Source organism: Monomorium pharaonis, unplaced genomic scaffold, assembly GCF_013373865.1.
Source record: "Monomorium pharaonis isolate MP-MQ-018 unplaced genomic scaffold, ASM1337386v2 scaffold_366, whole genome shotgun sequence".
Classification (NCBI taxonomy): domain Eukaryota; kingdom Metazoa; phylum Arthropoda; class Insecta; order Hymenoptera; family Formicidae; genus Monomorium; species Monomorium pharaonis.
In genome coordinates, this window is record NW_023415655.1 from 1 (window position 1) to 20800 (window position 20800).

The 20800-nt window shown below is 31.6% G+C and overlaps 2 protein-coding genes and 4 pseudogenes across 2 annotated transcripts; 2 read left to right on the plus strand and 4 right to left on the minus strand.

Annotated features, from left to right (window-relative positions):
- The first annotated feature begins 6 nt into the window (after positions 1 to 6).
- On the plus strand, positions 7 to 1713 carry LOC105835330 (succinate dehydrogenase cytochrome b560 subunit, mitochondrial). The gene is given in 7 exon segments (XM_036294641.1): positions 7 to 63; positions 144 to 156; positions 159 to 202; positions 465 to 655; positions 1159 to 1209; positions 1212 to 1300; positions 1493 to 1713. Coding segments are annotated over 7 exon segments (513 nt in total). The 5' UTR covers positions 7 to 43; the 3' UTR covers positions 1598 to 1713.
- On the minus strand, positions 1688 to 4019 carry LOC118648307 (replication factor C subunit 3-like). Its single transcript, XM_036294640.1, has 5 exons — positions 3842 to 4019; positions 3212 to 3359; positions 2831 to 2993; positions 2345 to 2663; positions 1688 to 2241 (listed from the first exon to the last, which is right to left on the minus strand). Exons 1-5 carry the CDS (start codon positions 3916 to 3918, stop codon positions 1884 to 1886), a joined length of 1065 nt encoding a protein of 354 aa, XP_036150533.1. The 5' UTR covers positions 3919 to 4019; the 3' UTR covers positions 1688 to 1883.
- Positions 4020 to 5554: 1535 nt separating this feature from the next.
- LOC118648308 lies at positions 5555 to 9027 on the minus strand (annotated as a pseudogene).
- Positions 9028 to 9388: 361 nt separating this feature from the next.
- On the minus strand, positions 9389 to 10480 carry LOC118648306 (annotated as a pseudogene).
- Positions 10481 to 10985: 505 nt separating this feature from the next.
- LOC118648305 lies at positions 10986 to 14909 on the plus strand (annotated as a pseudogene).
- LOC118644065 lies at positions 14600 to 18320 on the minus strand (annotated as a pseudogene).
- Positions 18321 to 20800: the final 2480 nt, after the last annotated feature.

Genomic DNA, 20800 nt, shown 5'->3' on the forward strand with positions numbered 1-20800 from the left:
GGGCCAGCATACAAACATCAAACGTCAACAAAAATTAACAAAAATGGCGCTGGTCTATGCGAGGTATGTCGTAAAGCTAAGTTTTTATTGAAATCTTTTGTTTTTATTTGTCTAAAACGAAAACGATATTTTGTACTTTTTAGACTTCTCTGCCGCCGCGTAATGTCGATTTTCGACATTTTCGAAGCATTTATACGTGTAGGTGAGTCCTTACATAACACATAACCTTTTATTTACATAACTGTCACGTATATAAGGATATTAATTTTTTTTATTGATATAATTTTTTGTGAAAATGCCACAATTGTTGCGTGTACATGAAATACAACATTATTTACTCTTACATGACTTTAATAATAATCCTTATGTTTGTTATTTAAATCTGTCATATGATGTTTTCCTACATTAATTTTATTAATGTATATATTGTGCTAAGATATAATAAAAAGCTGCATGTGTTTTAGTCCTCTCAGCTCTGCGGTTTCGAAACCATTATTTACAAGTATAACTTGCGAAACCCATGATGAGAAGAACAAGCGTCTGAAAAGACCTATGTCGCCGCATATGACCATCTATCAAGTTCAGTTAACATGGATGCTTTCGTTGTCGCACCGCACTACTGGCATTATACTCGCTAGTTACGCAGCGTTCCTTGGTTAGGTAATGTATATGATTTAACTTGTATATCCAGCTTATAAGGAAAGATTCCTAACTAAAAAAAGATTTTGTTTTAATGGTAATACAGATGGAGAATATCTAATAAATTTTTTTGTCTGAAATTATTTTGAAGGGATAAAAACCTTTAAAAATTTATTTTCGTTTTTGTTTTATTATTAAGCAATTACATTTTGATAAATTTTTTAACCAACAAATTAAAAGAAATAAATTTTTTAATTAAATTGTTTTTTTTCTTTTTATTGGTGAATAATAGAACAAAAACGAAAAATTGGCTCATTTTTAGAGACTGAATTTAGTTGTTCAAAGTGATTCTGAACAGCGAATAAAAATAGTTTAAGATATTCTCTATATATTTCCCAAATTTCATAATTTTTAAAATTTTTGAGTTGGAAACCTTTCTTTGTTAGTATGTCAGCTGATATGTGCTAATGTAATACAAACATGTCCGTGGTAGATACTTTATTAATTCTTATATTTCAGGAACGTTGTGTATACCAGGTGGTATTCCCTGCTTCATAGAAGTGGTGAATAATTATGTTTGCCTTCACCTGTACTGTTCGCTGGTAAAACCTTGCTCGCTCTACCTGTTACTTATCATACATTCAATGGAATACGTCATTTGGTATGTGATTATCATATATACATATCATGTATATATGATAAAAATACTCTTTTTAAAACAAAACTAGCAGTATAAATCAACAGTTATTACAGCCGATTTATATTGCTATTGTTCAGAAGAAATTGACACGAGACAATTTAATTGTATATATACACTTAACACTACATCACGCATGTTTTTATAAATTTGCAGGCTTGGGATGTAGGAATGTTTCTAACGATTAAGGATGTATACAGCACTGGATACGTAGTGTCAGCATTGTCAGTAATCTCTGCACTTATTCTAGCAGCGATGTAAGAATTGTACATTCATCAAGAAACAATTGTTTAAAATTAGTTGTATCAAATAATGTTCCAATTATATTGTATTGAATTAATACCTTAATTACAGGAAAAATAATTTATTAAAACTAATATGCATTTGTTTTTTCATATTCCACTTAATTTAGAATTGAATAAGTACTTAGTACAGTTACATTATTTAGATGCTTAGAAAAAAGTATTTAGATAAAAATTCATTATAATATCATGATAATTCTATCAGAATATAAAAATATATATAAAGGAATTTTACATCAATAGTTTTATATAAAACCATCCAAAGATGATTCAATGTATCTCTTGTAAATCGCCATAAACCGCGCAGCAAAAGCCTCCAAATGAAATATAGGTTTTGAGCCGCGTATCATTCTATGCTGATACTCCGATGCGACATCGATAATTTCTCTTTTCATCTGATCGTCACAATTTTTTATGCACTCTTGCAATAATCCTCTGAAGATTAGATCACACGGTATAGAGCGCGTCAACAGATCATAAAATCTGTTGCGTACTTCCAAAAGTACTTTAGGCGACTGTTCCGAGACCATCTTACTGGCTGTAGTTCGTATGTAAACTTGCCAATCCGGTTCCGATATCTTTTGATCAGCAGTAAATGGATATCTGAAAAAAAAGAATTTTTAAAGCTAAATAGTAAAATTTCAATAATTTAAAGCACATTTTTAACATATATCATGAATGTGTATTTACATGCATTGTTACTTACTGCTCGACTTTGCAAGCCTCGAGCATTAGTATTGCTCGTCGAAGATTTCTATCGCTAGCTTCGATCAATCGATTAGCTAACTCATCAGGTAGAGTAAGTCCTTCACGTTTACAAATCGAATGTAAAATACTTTTGATCTCAGAGGAAGTTGGGGCGGGGACTCTGATTCGCACGCATCGCGATCGAATCGCAGGCAAGACTCGCGATGTCGAGTTCGCGCACAGAATCAGTCTGCATGTATTGATATATTTCTCCATTGTCCTGCGAAGCGCGTGCTGTGCATCTTTTGTAAGCTGATCCACGTTTGACAGCAGTACCACTATTATAAAATAACAATAATTTTAATCTTTATATAATAATTTTTAATAACATAATTTAATATAGTAAATAATTTTTATTTTTGTTACATAATTTTATTACTTAATATTATATTTGTGACATATAAGAATGAAAATTGTTCTATTAACGTTCCATTTTCTTAAATACCTTTAAATTCCTTCTGGCCTATATCTATATGATGTGTTTGTGCAGTCGCTTTTATTAATTCCATGACAACAATTCTATCATATATCCCTGCATCGCTCGGATTTACTTCTGTGTGGTAATTACTGCTTATTGTCAATATTTCTAATTTCTTATTAGATGGTGTCTGTAAAAGTATTACACATATAAGTGTTACACAATAGTAAAAAAATATTAAATATAATATTTTAATTAATATCTCATATTTTTCTATGTAATCTGTTCTAGAATACTAAGGGCCATAAATATGCTAAAATTAACTATGATGTAATGTAGTAAAAGTGTAACTACTAAATAACTTTTAAATTACAGTTTAATAATTAAAATAAAAACAAATTTAATTACTTGAAACTGCATGTTTTCTATTTTTAATCTCTCAGCCCCAGCTCCATAAAGTTCTCTTAAAATACATAATATTCGAGTTTTCTTTCCTGCACCAGAGGGTCCATGTACTAATAAATGTGGAAAGTCTCGTTTCTGCACCTGTTTTTTTTTTTTATAAAAAGATTTTATATCGGTTAACTCAATATATTCTGTCTAATATAATCTCTCTCTCTCTCTCTCTCTCTCTCAATGTAATGCATTCTCACAAATTTGTTATATTCATTTTTATATTAAAAATAATTTTTAAAAATACAATTTAACACAACCAACACACACACACACACACACACACACACACACACACACACAGCACCACACACACATTATTATCACATCTATATATTATATCCTTTTTATCAAAATAAATCTATAAGGCTAATTTAGTTTTTTTTTTCTTTATATTTAATAATAATTTATAAAACATATTTCTAAAAAATGTGTCCCTCGACTATCTTTGTTTTGGGAAAAAAGTTCATGGCATATATTGCGCCTTCGGAAGGCGCGCTTTGTTAAAGCCGGTTAACCTCTCATTCTTCAGGTAATTTTTAGTATATAAGCTTCAATATTATAATATGTTACCATGTTTTTCCAAATCCTCCGCTTGCTCGAGAATGATAATCCAACTTTGCAAGTGTCGTTGGACGATATTTGTCAACCCACAAACTCATTTTTAAGCAGATATATACCACTAATGTCGAACACGGTCGAACGTTGTTCCAAGATTTCCGAGCTTATCGTATCTTACGAATTACACTGAAACTGAACTACACAATTTGATTTATAAAATACCAACGTTGACAATTCATCGTGAGATTTTTGTCGATAAAACACTAATTTTTGATTGATCAATCGAGTATGAGGTGTCGGTTATTTATCAATAGTTGGTAAAATAATTATTACATTTTTTTAATGACAAACTTGAAAGTTTCAAAAATTTATTTCGAATTTTAATCTCAAAAATTAATCTTAAGAATTACTAAAGTATTAGGAGAATATAAATTGACAAAAAATGGCATTAAAAAAATTGTTGACTTTAAAATTAAATAAAAATGTTGGTAATGAAAAAATTGTAATAATTCATAAAATACACAAATATTAATTTCAGTAGAAAAATTTAATTAAAGCAATTACACAAGACTTGGTTCTGACTAGAGCAATACTATTTTATTATAGAACGCACAAATTGCATGGGAATGTGTGCACAAAATACATTTGTTAATTTTTGTTTTAAGACAAAGATTATCATCAATTATTGCAGTCATGCTGTTTAAATAACATTGATTATATTAATAACATTCTGTTTAATATTCGTAAGAAGTATATATATTTTAACTCTTATGATATACAAAATAAATGTTTCCTAATAAAAATATCTATATGTCATAAAAATATTTGATTTATCTATAAAAAATTATGTACTTGTGGCATATATTGTCGATGCCAAAACCGCAGAATTGTAAAATTAAATTGCATCAAAATATTTTTTAACTTTTATATTGTCACATGTTAAAGTTATCAATTTGCAATTCTTAAAATTAAAAATTTTTTTAGATAAACAAATCCTTTTACAATTTTGCAAACTTATTTTTTCTAATTAATAGATTTCAAATGCAGACTTCTCACATTATTTTACAGTTTCACGATTAACATGGCATCAATAAATTATAAAAAAAACTTAAAAATATTATATAATAGTCGATCGTTAATACTAATTCTTGTTAACATTTGTGATTTATCTAGAAAAAGATACAAAACCATAATTAAATAAATCTATATGGCAAAATATTTCTTAATTGAAAAGATATAAAACTATTTGTAAATAAAAATGTAATAAGTACACATATTAATAGAGCGTATTAATAATTTTTGATTTTTAGACTTAACTATTTCCTATACTTACATAACCTAGAATTACAATATACAGCTATAACATTATACTTGATCATCATTTGTTAATGAATACATGTATATATTCAAAAGCAAAAAACCTTTTTTAATAACCATACTAATAAATGTAAACAATTATTACGTAGTTTCAAAATATGAGTTGTGTTATGTAACAATTTATAAATTTAATTAAATATTTGTGAATATAAATGGGAGGAGATATTAATAAGATATATAAAAATACGAACTTATGACACATAATAATACTAATTCATATTACTGAAATATAATGCATAAAAGATATTAGAAAAATTAAGTACTTTACGTACTTTACTAAATAGTATAACATACAAATATTTTTAATGTATATTATTTGATATGCTTTCTCACATGTAAGACATTATTATCAGGTATATGATTTCTTTATTTATACCCCACACCATGTGGATTCTTACTCGTGGGTACTGCAGTTTCCAATTGCCTTGGTGATCCTATCATTTTACGTGTACTTCCAGGTTTATGGGCACCTAACAATTAAATAATTGTATTTGTTATAAAAATAAACTTAACAGTGCATACACATATGTAAAAATAATACCTTCTAATAAAGATTTGACTTGCTCATCTGAACATGCAACAGCTAAACTTGCAGATTTGCTTCTTCATGTCAGCTACCAATCTCTCTACTTGTAATTTCTTCTCGACAATTGCCGATTCCAAATTGACTACTTCTAATTTTAAAGATTCTGCATGCTGCGAAGCTAATTCGGTTGCACGTTTAGCTTGTTCTACTTCATTTGTAAATGCTCCACTTCGCTAATTATTTTACGTCCATGATTTGCCGCTCATCTGTCTCTCGGCTTATATTATGTTGTTCCATGGTAAGCTCTTCCATAACTAGTCTGTAATTATAATTTGCATTATATGTCATATTGTTTTTAATGCATTGTAACTTCCTATATCATATAGATTAAAAAAGATATATTTCAAATATACTTCAAGAATAATAAAGATAATAATGTTTACAATCTTATAAAAGACATTGCTTGCATTTACCTAATTTTATTTTTACATTGAAGAAGTTCTGTTTCACAATTGGCAAGCTTTGATCTAAGCAATGTTATTTCTGACTTTAGTGTTTTTTCCTGCTGCCTAACTATTTCGCTTTCTTCTTCTACATGAGCCAATTCCTTGAGCTAATTAAAGCAAACAATAATTAATAATTAGTAACTGTGACATTGACATCATAAGATACAATTCGAGACAAAAAGATAGGTAAAAAATTACTTGTTCCTCGATGATGCGGCCAGTAGATTCGATACGATTCATTTCTTGGGAAATATAATCCATTTGATGCATTTGTTCTTTATTCTTTGTTTCCCAATACAGTATTTCTGCATCAAACTAAAATAATCATAGTTTATTGTATAATTTTTGTAGATAAATTAATCAACGTTCTATCCTCGTCTATGTTAATAATTATTTTAAAACCCAAATAATTTGTTAATTATATTATCGAAGAATATATCTTACTTTTGTTAGGTCAGCTTGTTGAGCATTAATAGTGTCCCGTTGCTTATTGACTAGTCTTATGAGTTCAACATATCGTTGAGTATAAGCAACAGTCGCCATATTTTGTGCCGTGACAGAAAGAGGATTAACAGATTGCGTAGGCACTTTATCTTGAAATTCCTACAAAATATATATACATTGCAAATACATTGCATGCACATAATAATAAATAACGATATCAAATATATAATTATAGCAATAAAACCTGGATGAGATTTCTTTTCATTTCATGGAATTACTGGAAGATGGCTGATCATCTTTATGCATATGAGGACTTCCGCTACCATGCACAAACTGCGATCTTCCAGGACTGTTTAAATTTGGCGGCGGTGGATCTCGGTAAGGTGGCAAAGTGCGTAAGGGCGGCGAAGATGGACCTGGAGGTTCCCTGTAAGGTGGAACCTCGCGTACCTTTTTTTGCAATAAGTGTGTTGCGACTGAAGAATAAAAAAAATAAAGTTAATAACAAGCATGAGAAATCGTAACAAATAAGATAGAATTTGTCATCTTTAATATACATAATAAGTTTTAGTAAAATAGCTCACTTTCTGTATTGGTTCCTCGCGTAGGTGACTGCGCTGGTTTTTGTACATTTTTCGAACGTTTGAATCCTTATTCTTCAAATGTGGCGTGGGCTGAACTACAGCCACGTTATTCTCCATTTGAATCTAAAATAAAGTTTTTTATTCGCACATATAGCAAAAATTAAATATAAAAAATTCAGTATGACTGAATGCAAGAATGTAAAAATTATTTATCCAAAATAATTTATATCAAAGTATATTTACTGACAATAATATTTATTTGTGCCCTATTGCATATAATGTGTCTTTTTTTTACTTAATATGTAAACTTACTTCTGTGCTACCTTCTGTAATACCTCCATGAAATGCCACTAACGTAAGTGACTTTCTGGTGTCTCTATTTCTCTCCAATCCTCCTTGCATATCATCTGCAAAATCTAAACTTTGAGTAGTTGATATATTTTTACTGTCATCTTGCATAGTAGCAGTACTTGATGTTCCGTGCTCAGATAGTGAAATTGGTAATCCATTTGCACGTGATGCATACGTCAATCGCGATGGTAATGCATTTGTTTTGTTATTTTCTGGAGTGGAACGTCTCAGAATCAATTGAACTTCTGAAGAGTATTCGCCCCATTTCATTAAGATCTAATCCATTTAAATAATATATAAATTTTTTGTAAATTTAACATAAATTTAATAATGAGATAAATCCATTTCTTTATCTAAATAATTTTATATAGTGGTAAATATTGCTAAAGAGTTTCAAATTTAATTAACACTATAACTTATATTATAAATTTCTATGGGTAATGTATGTAGAAGACATGCCTGACCTTAAGAGGATTTTCATAAGGGGCCAGTAAACGTTCATTGGTTCGCCAACGTTCCACCAAAGTAAATCTACCTGTCTGAGCTGTGGCATGAGCAAGTGCATACACCACATCCTATAAAGAAACTGTTGTTAGCAGCAGCTTTAAAACAGAGATTTACAAGACATAAAACAAACATAATTCTTGATGATAAATATGTAATGCTGGAAAATATATGTATTACTAAACTACGCGATCAATTTAAGTTAATTTTGAAAAAATATTACTACATTATATTATTTATTTTCTTCTTCTCATAAATTTGTATATGTATATCCTATTGTGTTACATACTAATAAAAATGGCAGGTTTTCTTGTGTCTTATAGTGTAAAATTAATATAATCATTCTATTTTTTTGTCGCAATATAGTTAATTAGTTTCAGTAGGTAGTTGCTTGATTATCATCCTATCTAATAAGTAATTGGATTATATGTTACTATATACGTATATATAAACACGTGCACTACACCTAACAGAATGATAGCAAACTTGACGTTATACACTTACTTGACAGGTGGTGGTTTCGGTAACGCCACACACAATGCGCTGAATTCCCTCCACCCACACCTTCAGCTCCATCGTGTCAGCTCGATATGTCGCGTCCCGAATTCAATTCCTCACATCGCGAACGCAATCAGCTCTCGCGTTAAGAAACATCGGTTGTTCCTCATCTCCGTACGACCGCTGGGATTATAACCTCTCACGACCGACCGCTTACGTCTCGATGAAATTTTAACTGCAGACGAGTATGCCAATTGGTTTCTCCCAATACGATCGTCCGGCCACCGTCGAGGGTGGAACGGCTGCGGCGAATCTAACGTTCGCTCCCGACAGACTTTTAATTTCTTTTCAACTTCCGATGTGTAATTACCGAGATGACAGATGCGCTACTAGGGCGACACACATGCACGCGGCGGTTTACATTAAGTATGCTCGCATGTGTGTGCACGGTGGGTAATAGGTAAACAAGACAAGTGCGCGATTCTTAAAAAAAAAATTTTTTATACACTAAATTTTTGAAATCAAGTTATCTGTTTCTCTTTGTTAAAAATAATATTACAATTTTTATCTTAAACAAAGATGGTATAATTATAATGTTACGAGCTCGGCAATACAGGAATCTTCTCTTCCTGTGATTTTACATTCATATTAAAAATTAGCGAAAAACACGCTTTAGTTGTTAATGTACATATCAAACAACTCTTGACTAAAAAAATCCAGTTTTTTGTATAATAAAAAAATTCATAAATATAAGGTATCCTAAAAAAGGACTGAAATAAAATATTTTCCATTAGAGGAAAATTTTATTTTTTGTATATACATAAAGAAAACGAGATGTCATATTATAAAGAATTACTTCTTGGCTTTCTTATCTTTCGCGACTTTAGTCACCTCGTCGGGATTCTCTGACGCGTCCTTGACGCGCTTAGCACGAATGCCGACTAATCGCGCATCAGCTCGTGCTTTACGAAGGGTTACATATGCCGAGAATTTGGTTCCTCCTCAGTGATAGGACGAGCCTTCGCCCTGGCAGGTGCTTGATGCCGAATAGGCATAGGATCACCCTTGATTTGAACCGCGACCTTTCTCTCCTCTTCGGTCGCATCACCCTTCTTGGGCTGAAATTTAAGAAAGTATAAATAAAATTAATGCAAAATATATGCAAAATATCTTTTGTAGCTAAATCGTCATGTTATCTCAAATTTTTAAATATAAACATTAATTGAATAAATTGAATTAAGATAAAGAGTGAAAACATTCTACAAGATGATAAAGCAGTTTGAAATTACATACCTTCTTCTCATTATAGGGAATAGAATTAATTTGGCCCTATACTCCTTCAGGCGCTGAGCGTTTGTCTGCAAAGATTCAATGGATTTGTTCCGACGACGAGGATCGACCGCAATTCCAATTGTTTTAGCAAATCTCTTGTTCAAAACCACTGGCTTTCAGCTCGGCAAGCGTGAAACCTCTACCAGCGCGAACCTTGGTATGGTACCGAAATGTCGGACAATGCACGAGAGGTCTCAAGAGATTTACAGGCCTTAAAAATTATCAAAATAATATTTAATTACTAAAAGTTGCAAGAAATAAATTTTATTGCACAGACATGAGAGAATTAAATATAACAAATTAGAATTGAGTCTAAAATGATTAAGTTTGGAAATATTATAAATCTAAAAACATTAATACAAATAAATTTCATGTATGTACATACCTAGGTGCGACAGCTCGCGCTTTCTTGACACGTTTTGTTTTACGACGAATCTTCCTCGCTGGTTGGTTAAACCAGGTCTTCACGTATCGTTGCCAATCCTTATGGAATGGCCATTAGGATCATATTATTTCCCTTACCCATGGTTGATGTTTAATATCTGCAGAATCAAGATTTGAACTTATATCAAACAAAACTCCATATTATATGTCTTCGTATAGACACAATGTTCAATAACTTAATTATAAATTTATATACTTTATTATGAAATGAGAGGTTAGTATTTGTAACGAGTGTATTTAGTTTTCACGCGATCTAAACATGGGATTCGATTCATATTTGTTGTAAAATTGTGAATTGAAGATCACTAAATTGTTAAAACTGAAGAAAAAGCAGCAACAAAGTTTCACTGAAACAAACGTTTGTCAATAGCATTGTTTCTAGATTCTAACCTCTCTTTCGTGACATAAATTGAACACAAATTAAAAATAAATATCTCATCACACAGATTAGATGTACGAGGCAAAAGTAATCAAAAATATAGAAAGTTGCGCATTTCCATCGTTACATATTATATATAATATACGATGGTAATACCTCGCGTAGATTTAAATCCTATAACATTCACCCACCAACTCGCGAACGCGAGACGTACCGGAAAGGAGCGTACGATCGGCGGAAGTGCGGAAGAGCCGAAGTGGTGCTTTTCGGAGCAGAAATCAATGCAAAAATCTCTTCGTCTCGTAGGAGCGAAATCTTTCGTCGTTTCTCGGAAACAATAATTATGTCAATAATATTCAAAAATACGTAATACTTCGCAATTGGCGAAACTAATGATCGTTCTCGATTAGTTCTCGATCCACAAACAGTAATTTACCTGCAGTGGTAGAGCAAAATGGCAGCGCACATGGCGTGAGAATACATGTGTGTGAACCGGTATTCCGTCTCATTTTGTTTACAACGGGAAAAAATCCGACTTTTACAATGATACAACGCTTAACCCATCCTGTCAAAATTATATGCAAGTCACGAAGGTTTTTAAATAATTTTACTCAACTGTCGACTACTGATACATCACTGGTATTTTTGTTAAACTATAAATCTTATTATTGACGTTGATTTGATACAAACCGTTTAAATGTCAGACATAGGCCTGTTTTTACCAACGTAGATTAATTTTAATCTTTGTTTAATTTACTTGTTATCTCATCCTAGTTTCAAAAACTAAAAGAGATAAAGAGTAATTTAATCCAAGATTAAAATTAATCTACGTTGGTAGAAATAGGCCATAAAGTTATTGAGTATAGAGTTTAATTTGTTTAATTACTTTTTATTTTGTGTACTTATGTTTATTTCACTCATATATTTGTTGTGTTGAATGTTGTGGTAAGAGTTTTGTTGTATGCTGTGCTCGTAGCTACTTCATAGAAGTGAATTTTATTAGTGATGTCTGAAATTATTTTTATATTTCGTTTTGAATGTTGTGCTGTTCATTGAAATACTTTCAGGTTTCAGTATGTACGCCAGAGATAAAGAAGAGAATAGAGAAATCCTGGGGCGATAAAATTAATGTTTACAAACCCAATGTAGATGACGATGCCAAAGATAAATTTTATATTCTGTCTATGTTCCCGTATCCATCTGGTGCCTTGCATATGGGTCATGTTCGAGTTTATACAATAAGTGACACTGTAGCTCGATTTTATACATTGAAAGGTAGATTTTAAAGGAAGTCAATATCTATGCAAGCTTTATGCAATAAATTTTTATGATGTATAATAGATAAAAAATTTTTTTATAGTATAAACTTATAAATTTAGGTAAAAATGTAATTCATCCAATGGGCTGGGATGCCTTTGGATTGCCAGCAGAAATGCTGCTATTGAAAGAGAAATTAGTCCTGCTGTATGGACAGATGAAAATATAAAGACAATGCGTAATCAATTAAAAATGTTAAATTATTCTTTTGATTGGGATAGAGAATTTGCGACCTGTGATCCAAATTATTACAAATGGACTCAAGATTTATTTTTAAAGTTGTTCGATAAAGGTTTGGCCTATCAAAAAGAAGCCTATGTTAATTGGGATCCTGTTGATCAGACTGTATTAGCCGAGGAACAGATAGATATAAATCAACGGTCTTGGCGGTCTGGTGCACGTGTAGAGAAAAAATTGTTGAAGCAGTGGTTTATCAGAACGACAACTTTTGCAAAGTAAATTTAATTAAAGAAGTAAAAGAATACATGATTTTCTAAGAATGACATTTTTAAATAATAAAGTAATTATATTTTAGATCATTGTGGGACGGTTTAGATGATCCAATCTTGAAGGAATGGAGAGATATTATAAAATTACAGAAACACTGGATAGGCGATTGCAATGGTATTAGTATTGATTTTAAATTAATATCTACAATTCCCGAGTTTCCACGGACGTTAAATATATGGACTGACATGCCAGAATTTATGGAGTACGCAAAGTTTGTTGCTATATCCCCCCAAAGTATTTTACACAATGAGAAATACACACACGAAATAGACACCGGTATAAAATGTTTAAACGCAAAAGTAATAAATCCATTTTCTGACGAGGAATTGCCGGTTTTTATCACCGATAAAGTTGTTTACCCGCCATGGAGAGATATACGTTTAGGTATACCCTCAGCATCAATGGACGATTTAAAATTCTCAGAATTAGTTGGAATACCATTTACTCGACATTCGATACGTAGTCACGAACAGCAACAGCAAAAGATATTTGAAGTATTTCGGAAAGCTAGAGAATGGGGAATAGGTGGGTATCTAGTGAGCTCGAGATTACAGGATTGGTTAATCTCTAGACAGAGATATTGGGGTACACCTATTCCAATTATTCATTGTACAAATTGTGGCGCACAACCTGTACCTCGTGATCAACTTCCTGTGACACTGCCAAAGATGGTGCACTTAGGTTCAAACAAAAGACTTTCTCTCTACGATGCAAAGGATTGGTTGCAGACGAGTTGTCCCAAGTGCAAAGAAAAGGCAACCAGAGAAGCCGATACAATGGATACATTTGTAGATAGTAGCTGGTACTTTTTAAGATTTATAGATCCCAAAAATACAAAAAAGATGTTTTCGACAGAAAAAGTTAAGAAGGCCTTTCCCGTTGACCTCTATATAGGTGGAAAAGAACATGGTACAACAGCAATATTTTCTGAATTATATTTTATTTTGATATTTATTGTCTCAAATTAAAATATATTTTTTTAATTCTACATCTTTTTAGCCGTACTCCATTTATACTTCGCCCGATTTATAAGTCACTTTCTGTATTCAGAAGATCTTTTACCATGTCGAGAACCATTTAGACAGCTTCTCGTGCAAGGAGTAGTAATGGGTAAAACATATCAAGTTACAAGTACCGGGAAATACATACCAGAAAATGAAGTAAAAATGGAAGGGAATCAATACATGACAAAACATGGAGAACATGTCTCTATGCGCTGGGAAAAAATGTCAAAATCAAAGCATAATGGAGTCGATCCTATCAATCTGTTGAATAAATATGGAATAGATACAACACGATTATTAATACTGGCCGATGTTGCACCAACGTCTACTAGAAATTGGTCGGAAGACAGTAAGTTTTTCTTAAAAGTCACTAAACTATTTAAACAATAGTCTTATTTCAAGATAATATATTTATTTGCAATAATATATTAGCTGTTAAAGGTATAATCAATTGGCAAAACCGTATTTGGAACTGTGTTAAGCGGTTTAAGATTGAACGTGACAAGATGACTCTGGACGAATTCAAAAGCGATCCTACTGATCCTAAATTCACTGAACACGATGCGTACATGTTCGACAGCCGAAATTATTTTCTTAAAAACGTGACATTTAACATAGTTGAATCTCAGCAGCTTAGTGTAGCAATATCTCGAATGCAAGGTCTTACAAATAGGTAAATAATTATATTACATTTAATAATTCCATGCAATAATTCCAACATTTGAATACTCAATGAATAAGTATGAATCTGGAATTATAATTTTAAAATATAGCTTGCGAAAAGTTGGTGTGGAGTGCCTGAAAAAAAGTCGCGAGTACGAGCGAGCGTTAGCTGTTCAAATTATAATGCTCGCTCCATTTGCTCCACATTTTGCTTCCGAGTTATGGACTATTTTCCGTTCTGTGAAGCATCTTCTTATAAGTAATACAGAGGTAGACTTGAACAAAGATGTATTAGAACAGAAATGGCCGGACATTGACATGGACTATAAACTTGTAATGAACATTTTCGTAAGTATCCCAATCTATATTTTAATAACACCATTAAAATATAAATACATGGAAAATAAAATTTTCAAAATTTTTAATATAGAGTTCCTTACATTTCCCTTTAACGCCCTTATAGTTTCTATTAAAAAATTTTTAATTCGTTATATTTACACTATATATATCTAGGTGAACAAAAGAGAATTTATTAAATGAAGATTCCTCGACGTACATTAGATGAAATGACGGCAGATACGGCGTTGGAATATGTGATCCTCAATCCGTATTATCAAAAGTATTCATACAATAAAAATGTTGTAGCAGTCAATTTTCAGGTCAGAGAAAGGCTGTGATGCATCGTTGTACATAACCATGGAAAAGAAGATTAAATAAGAGATGAGCGTTATGATATTTGTAAACATAAAATATCAATAATCTACATTATAAATATAGAACTATTTATTACATAAACAAAGTTTTCAGCTAGGAATGTACCACAACTCAACTTGTTGCTTACCCAATGTCATATTCTCCTTCATATCCATTATGTGGGATAGTTTTAAAGAATTTTATATACGCAAAGGGAAGATTGTTTTCCTTAGCCCCTTTTAATAGCATATTCCTGCGTGAAATAATTACGGTAAATTTCATATAATTACAATCGTATTCAAATTAGTGCAGTTGCTTTTTAAATTACACATGATTGCATACAGATAAAATGGCGAAGGTCTCTTATTTATTGGAAAATTGTCTGTTTCTACAATTTCTACAAACTGTCTACAACAGTTGTTCTATAACTGTTTCTACAATTGGAGAATTTTCTGTTTCTACAATTGTTGCGGTTATTCTACGAAATCGGTTTACAATATCTGTTAAAATCCAACCTGAAATTCTACAAAACAATGTAATATATACTATATTATAGTATATACTATATGTACATATTATAAATATAAATATGATGAATGTACAAATATGTAATAAACATTATGTAGTATAAATCTAAAAATAATAAATGTACAAATATGTGATAATATTAAGATTTTTTATTTTGCATTTGAAAATCAAAGAAATGTAAGAAGTTTAATATATCATAAGTTTATATTCTCCATTATTATCAATGAAATATAATTGTATATATAGGTATATATGTGTATATATGTATATATAATGTATATAATTTTAAGATTTTTTTTATTTTATGAATATATTTGTAGAACTTTTGAAAAATAAGGTGTAATCTTATTTTATGAATGTTTATTTTTCATGTGTGCAAGATTTAGTATTATATGTAAAATGGGTACAACTATTATATTTCATTAAAAAATATTTCTTTACATATGCAATACAATAAAAAAAACATTTATCATATATATATTAAACATCTGTACAATAGTTTGCAATAATTTATATTGAATTGATTAGTATTTTATCAATCGATAAACTTGAGTATATAAATTAAAAACCCATGTATATCTAGCTTGTAATTACTTTCCTTAATTATACCTTTATGTAACCGATGTCTTTCATTACTGCAGTCGGATTATTTAAACGTATCCTCTCTGCGAGTAAGTTGTCCCCGTAGACTTCTACATAGGTGGAAAGGAACATGGTACAATAGCAACATTTTCTACATTGTTATATTTTATTTCAATATTTATATTGACTAAAAATATTTTTTTTTAATTCTACATCTTTTCAGCCATGCTCCATTTATACTTCGCCGATTTATGAATCACTTTCTGTATTCGGAAATCTTTTACCATGTCGAGAACTATTTATATATAATGTATTAGAACATCAATGGACAGACATTGACATGGATTATAAACTTGTAATGAACATTTTCGTTAATATCCCAATATATATTTTAATATCACCATTAAAATGTAAATACATGGAAAATAAAATTTGCAAAATTTTTAATATAGAGTTCCTTATATTAACCTTTAACACCTTTATAGTTTCTATTTAAAAAATTTTTAATTTATTATATTTACACTATACATATCCAGGTGAACTAAAAGAGAATTTATTAAACAAAGATTCCTCGACGTACATTAGATAAAATGATACGGCGTTGAAATACACGATCCTCAATCTGTATTATCAAAGTTTTCATACAATAAAAATATTGTAGCAGTCAATTTTCAGTCAGAGAAAGGCTGTGATGCATCGTTGTACATAACCATGGAAAAAGAAAATTAAATAAGAGATAAGCGTTATGATATTTGTATACATAAAATATCAATAATCTACATTATAAATGTGGAACTATTTATTACATAAACAAAGTTTTCAGCTAGAAATGTACCACAGCTCAACTTGTTGCTTACCTAATGTCATATTCTCCTTCATATCCATTGTGCGGGATAGTTTTTAAGAATTTTATATACTCAAAGGGAAGATTGTTTTCCTCAGCTCCTCTTAAAATCATATTCCTGTGTGAAATAATTGCGATAAATTGCGATATATAATTACAATTGTATTCAAATTATTGCAGTTGCATTTTAAATTACATGTGAATACATACAGATATAACGGTGAAGGCCTCTTATCTATTGGAAAGTCTTCTGGTTTTATATATTCTTTTGGATTGTTACACTGCTGATATACTCTACAGTTTAGAGTTCTACCATCAGGAGTTTCAACGTTCACCGAACATCGCACGATATATGTTATCCTGAACACTCTCTTGGCAGTCTAATGTAGCTAAATTGCATTTATGTAATTCCCAGACTACACCCCACACAACTGAATTTTCTGTTTCTACAATTGTTGCTGATGTTCCACGCCATCGTTTAGAATATCTGTTAAAATCCAATCTAAAATTCTACAATAGAATATAATGTACTAAATAGTATATAAAAGTATATATTATAAATGTAAATATAATAAATGTACAATAATGTAATAATACTTGTAAATTATTATCACAATGTGATAATATTAAGATTTTTTATTTTGCATTTAAAAATCAAAGAAATGTACAAAGTTTAATATCATAAATTTACATTCTACATTATTGTTAATAAAAAATAACTAATGTATATAGACATATATACATATATAAAATTATATATGTATATATAATTTTAAGATTCTTATATTTTATGAGTGTTCTTTGTCTTTTATGTGTGCAAGATTTAGTATTATATGGAGAATGTACACATCTTATATTTTATGTAAATAAAGTTTTACATATGCAATACAATAAATAAATAATATATATATGTATAATATATATATTGTATCTAATAAACATCTATACAATAGTTCAAATAATTAATTTATATTAAATCGATTAATATTTCGTCAATCTACAAACTTGAGTAGGTATATAAATAAAGTAACTAAAAAAACATCTTTTAATTACTTTCCTCAATTATACCTTTATATATCCTATGTGTTTCATTACTGCAGTTGGATTATCTAAACGTATCCTTTTTGTGAATAAATTGCTACCGTAGGCAAAATATAGAAACGTGTTGGACATTTTTTAAACTGATCCAATCGTCCTTCTAACTTTTAAAATATAAATAAATATCAAAGTATAAATGGCTAAAGTGTTTTGCTGTCCATTCGACGCAAACTGCAGAACACTGCAGAATACTGCGATCATTCGAAACGATGTACGTATATATAATTAATGTACGCACACTGTCTGTACGAAATGTATCTACAAAAGATAAGATATCTTGGATGAACAGTGACAGGTTGTTAATATAAATAATCCTACAGAGGAGATAAGAGGAGAAAATTCCCCTCAAAAAACTGAAAGCAGAGAGGAACCTGAAAGCGGTCATCGCGTCGTTTTCATCCATCAGCGCCTCTATGTACACAAAATGTGCACATTGAACTATGTAGTCAAATATCTATGAATCCCGTAGGTAATGTGCATGACTTTTTGGGTCTCTTCTATGCTATGTCCACGTTTATTTGGTTCTGTTTCATGCTATACCCGTAAATTTTACAATTATATGCATTCATATTTTAAATCTGTTTTATGCAAATGTGCATAATCGTGTTCTATAATGTGCAATACCACATATACATGACATAAATTCAAATAATTGATTTGATAAAAATTCACTCACCGATTGCTGTCGCTGCTCCTGATGCTGCTGCTGCTACTGCTACATTCCTTTTCCGGAATACCGAGTCGCTCCATGGATGACGCTTTCTGCTGACATCATCCTGCTATTCTCGAACCGTACATTAATAACGATCGCCCCCGATATATACTTTATTCAGCAATCCAATATTATGGATAATATATCACACACAAGTAAAACATAAACCGCGCACGAGAATTTCACTTGGCGCGACCGTTACATTTGGAAAAATACGTTAAAAGTACGGCACGTCAAGACACTGAACAGAAGTAAATCAATTCGCTCTCAGAGTTTTGTATCTCTGTATGATTGCGCGACGACTAGTAAAGTTTTAATTATATTGGCACGATCGACATTCTACGACTAGTCTAGCACTTCACTTAATTCGCACTCGCGATACCGAACGTATTTCCTTCGAGCAAACTCTTTGGTCGAATGCGCACGCGAACACTTTACACGAAACTGAAGGCAAACGCACGATGCCGCGCTTTACACGTGAATACTCTGTTACGTTACGATCTCACAAGTCTCACACACACATGCCGCGCGGGTCGTCTGTTAGCGCGACGGCATTCTAAACACAACACCGTACCTGCGCACGATGAATTCTGAACGCGAGACTGCGCGAGACACGCACGGAATCAACGGAACGTCCGTCCGATGCGTCCGACCGGCGCTGGAGCGCGGAGCAACATGGCGGCGGCAGCGGCGTACGTGACTCAGCGGTAGTCGGCGCAGGCGCGGCGGTCAACCGCCTAGCAGAGCGCCGAGTGGCGCCGACTAGCGCCGAGTACCACCGAGTCTGCCTGCCAGCAGTCACGTACGCCACTCCAGCGCCGGTCGGACGTTCCGTCGACTCCGTGCGTGTCTCGCGTTCAGAATTCATTGTGCGCAGGGTACGGTGTGAGGTCGTACGTAGCCGAGGTCGTGTTCGCGTGCGCATTCGAGCAAAAGGTTTGCTCGAAGGGGGATACGTTCCGTACAATATCGCGAGTGCCAATTAAGTGCGTTACTAGTCGTGCGAGCATACAAATATAAATTATCGAAACGAATTTATCTCTGTTCATTGTATCTCGGCGCGTAATTTCAATTTATTTATTAGCAATAAATTAGTAAATGAATATATAAATGAATTGTTATAATTTATCTCGATTTTTATAGGTATAAAATGGTATTAGATGTAATAATTGAAAAACTATCTCCAATTCGCAAGGATACATTAAGATTAACTAGAGAACTCGCGTATTTGGACGAGATTTTGAAAAAAGGTGCTAAAAAAGCTCGTAACAAACTGTTGGACAAAATTGAAAAAAGTTTTACGTACCAATGCAGAATGTGAAAAACATAATATTGCAGAAATTATGTAGAACAATCATTATTATTAATAAATTATTCGTAAAAAATATATTAATTTTGATCTACATTATACATACATTGATATACTTAACTTAGTTTATTATCTCATGTCAATGACTAATTTGCCTCTTAAATGACCTTGCTTTAATCTATCATATGCCTGTGGCAAATCTTGGAAAGCGTACACCTGCTGAACAACAGGCATGATCTGCAAATGACAGAATATTAAGATATAAAATCGTAATTAGAATAAATGCGCGTCAGAAATTCTCAGAACACACCTCTCCGTTTTCCATGAGCTTCTAGAGAACATTAATCCCTGTCTGGGAAGGTATAAAAAATCCCATTAACACAGCTTTTGTTTTCCACATTTGAAATATTAATTTTAGAAAATCCCCAAGGTTCCTCGCCATACCCATAATCAGTCCATTATGATCGACATTTTTTTTAAAAGAGGCGAGTTTAATGCTATATAATATCGTGCGGATATCCCTTCATTCTGACATGCTCTGGTCCTTGATTTGCACAATCTAAGATCATATCTACCTGCATGAAAATAAGACAGTTTGTATATATTGCCATTTATTCAATACAATGTATTTTAGTTTACAAAGTTACTTACGGTCCTTCTGAAATAATTTCTGCGTCGGCACTGTCTTGCTTGTAAACAATGACAACATCAGCACCTAATTCTGCAGCATCTCGACAGCGTCAATTACTGCAAGTTGCTAATTACCTTAAATTTAATA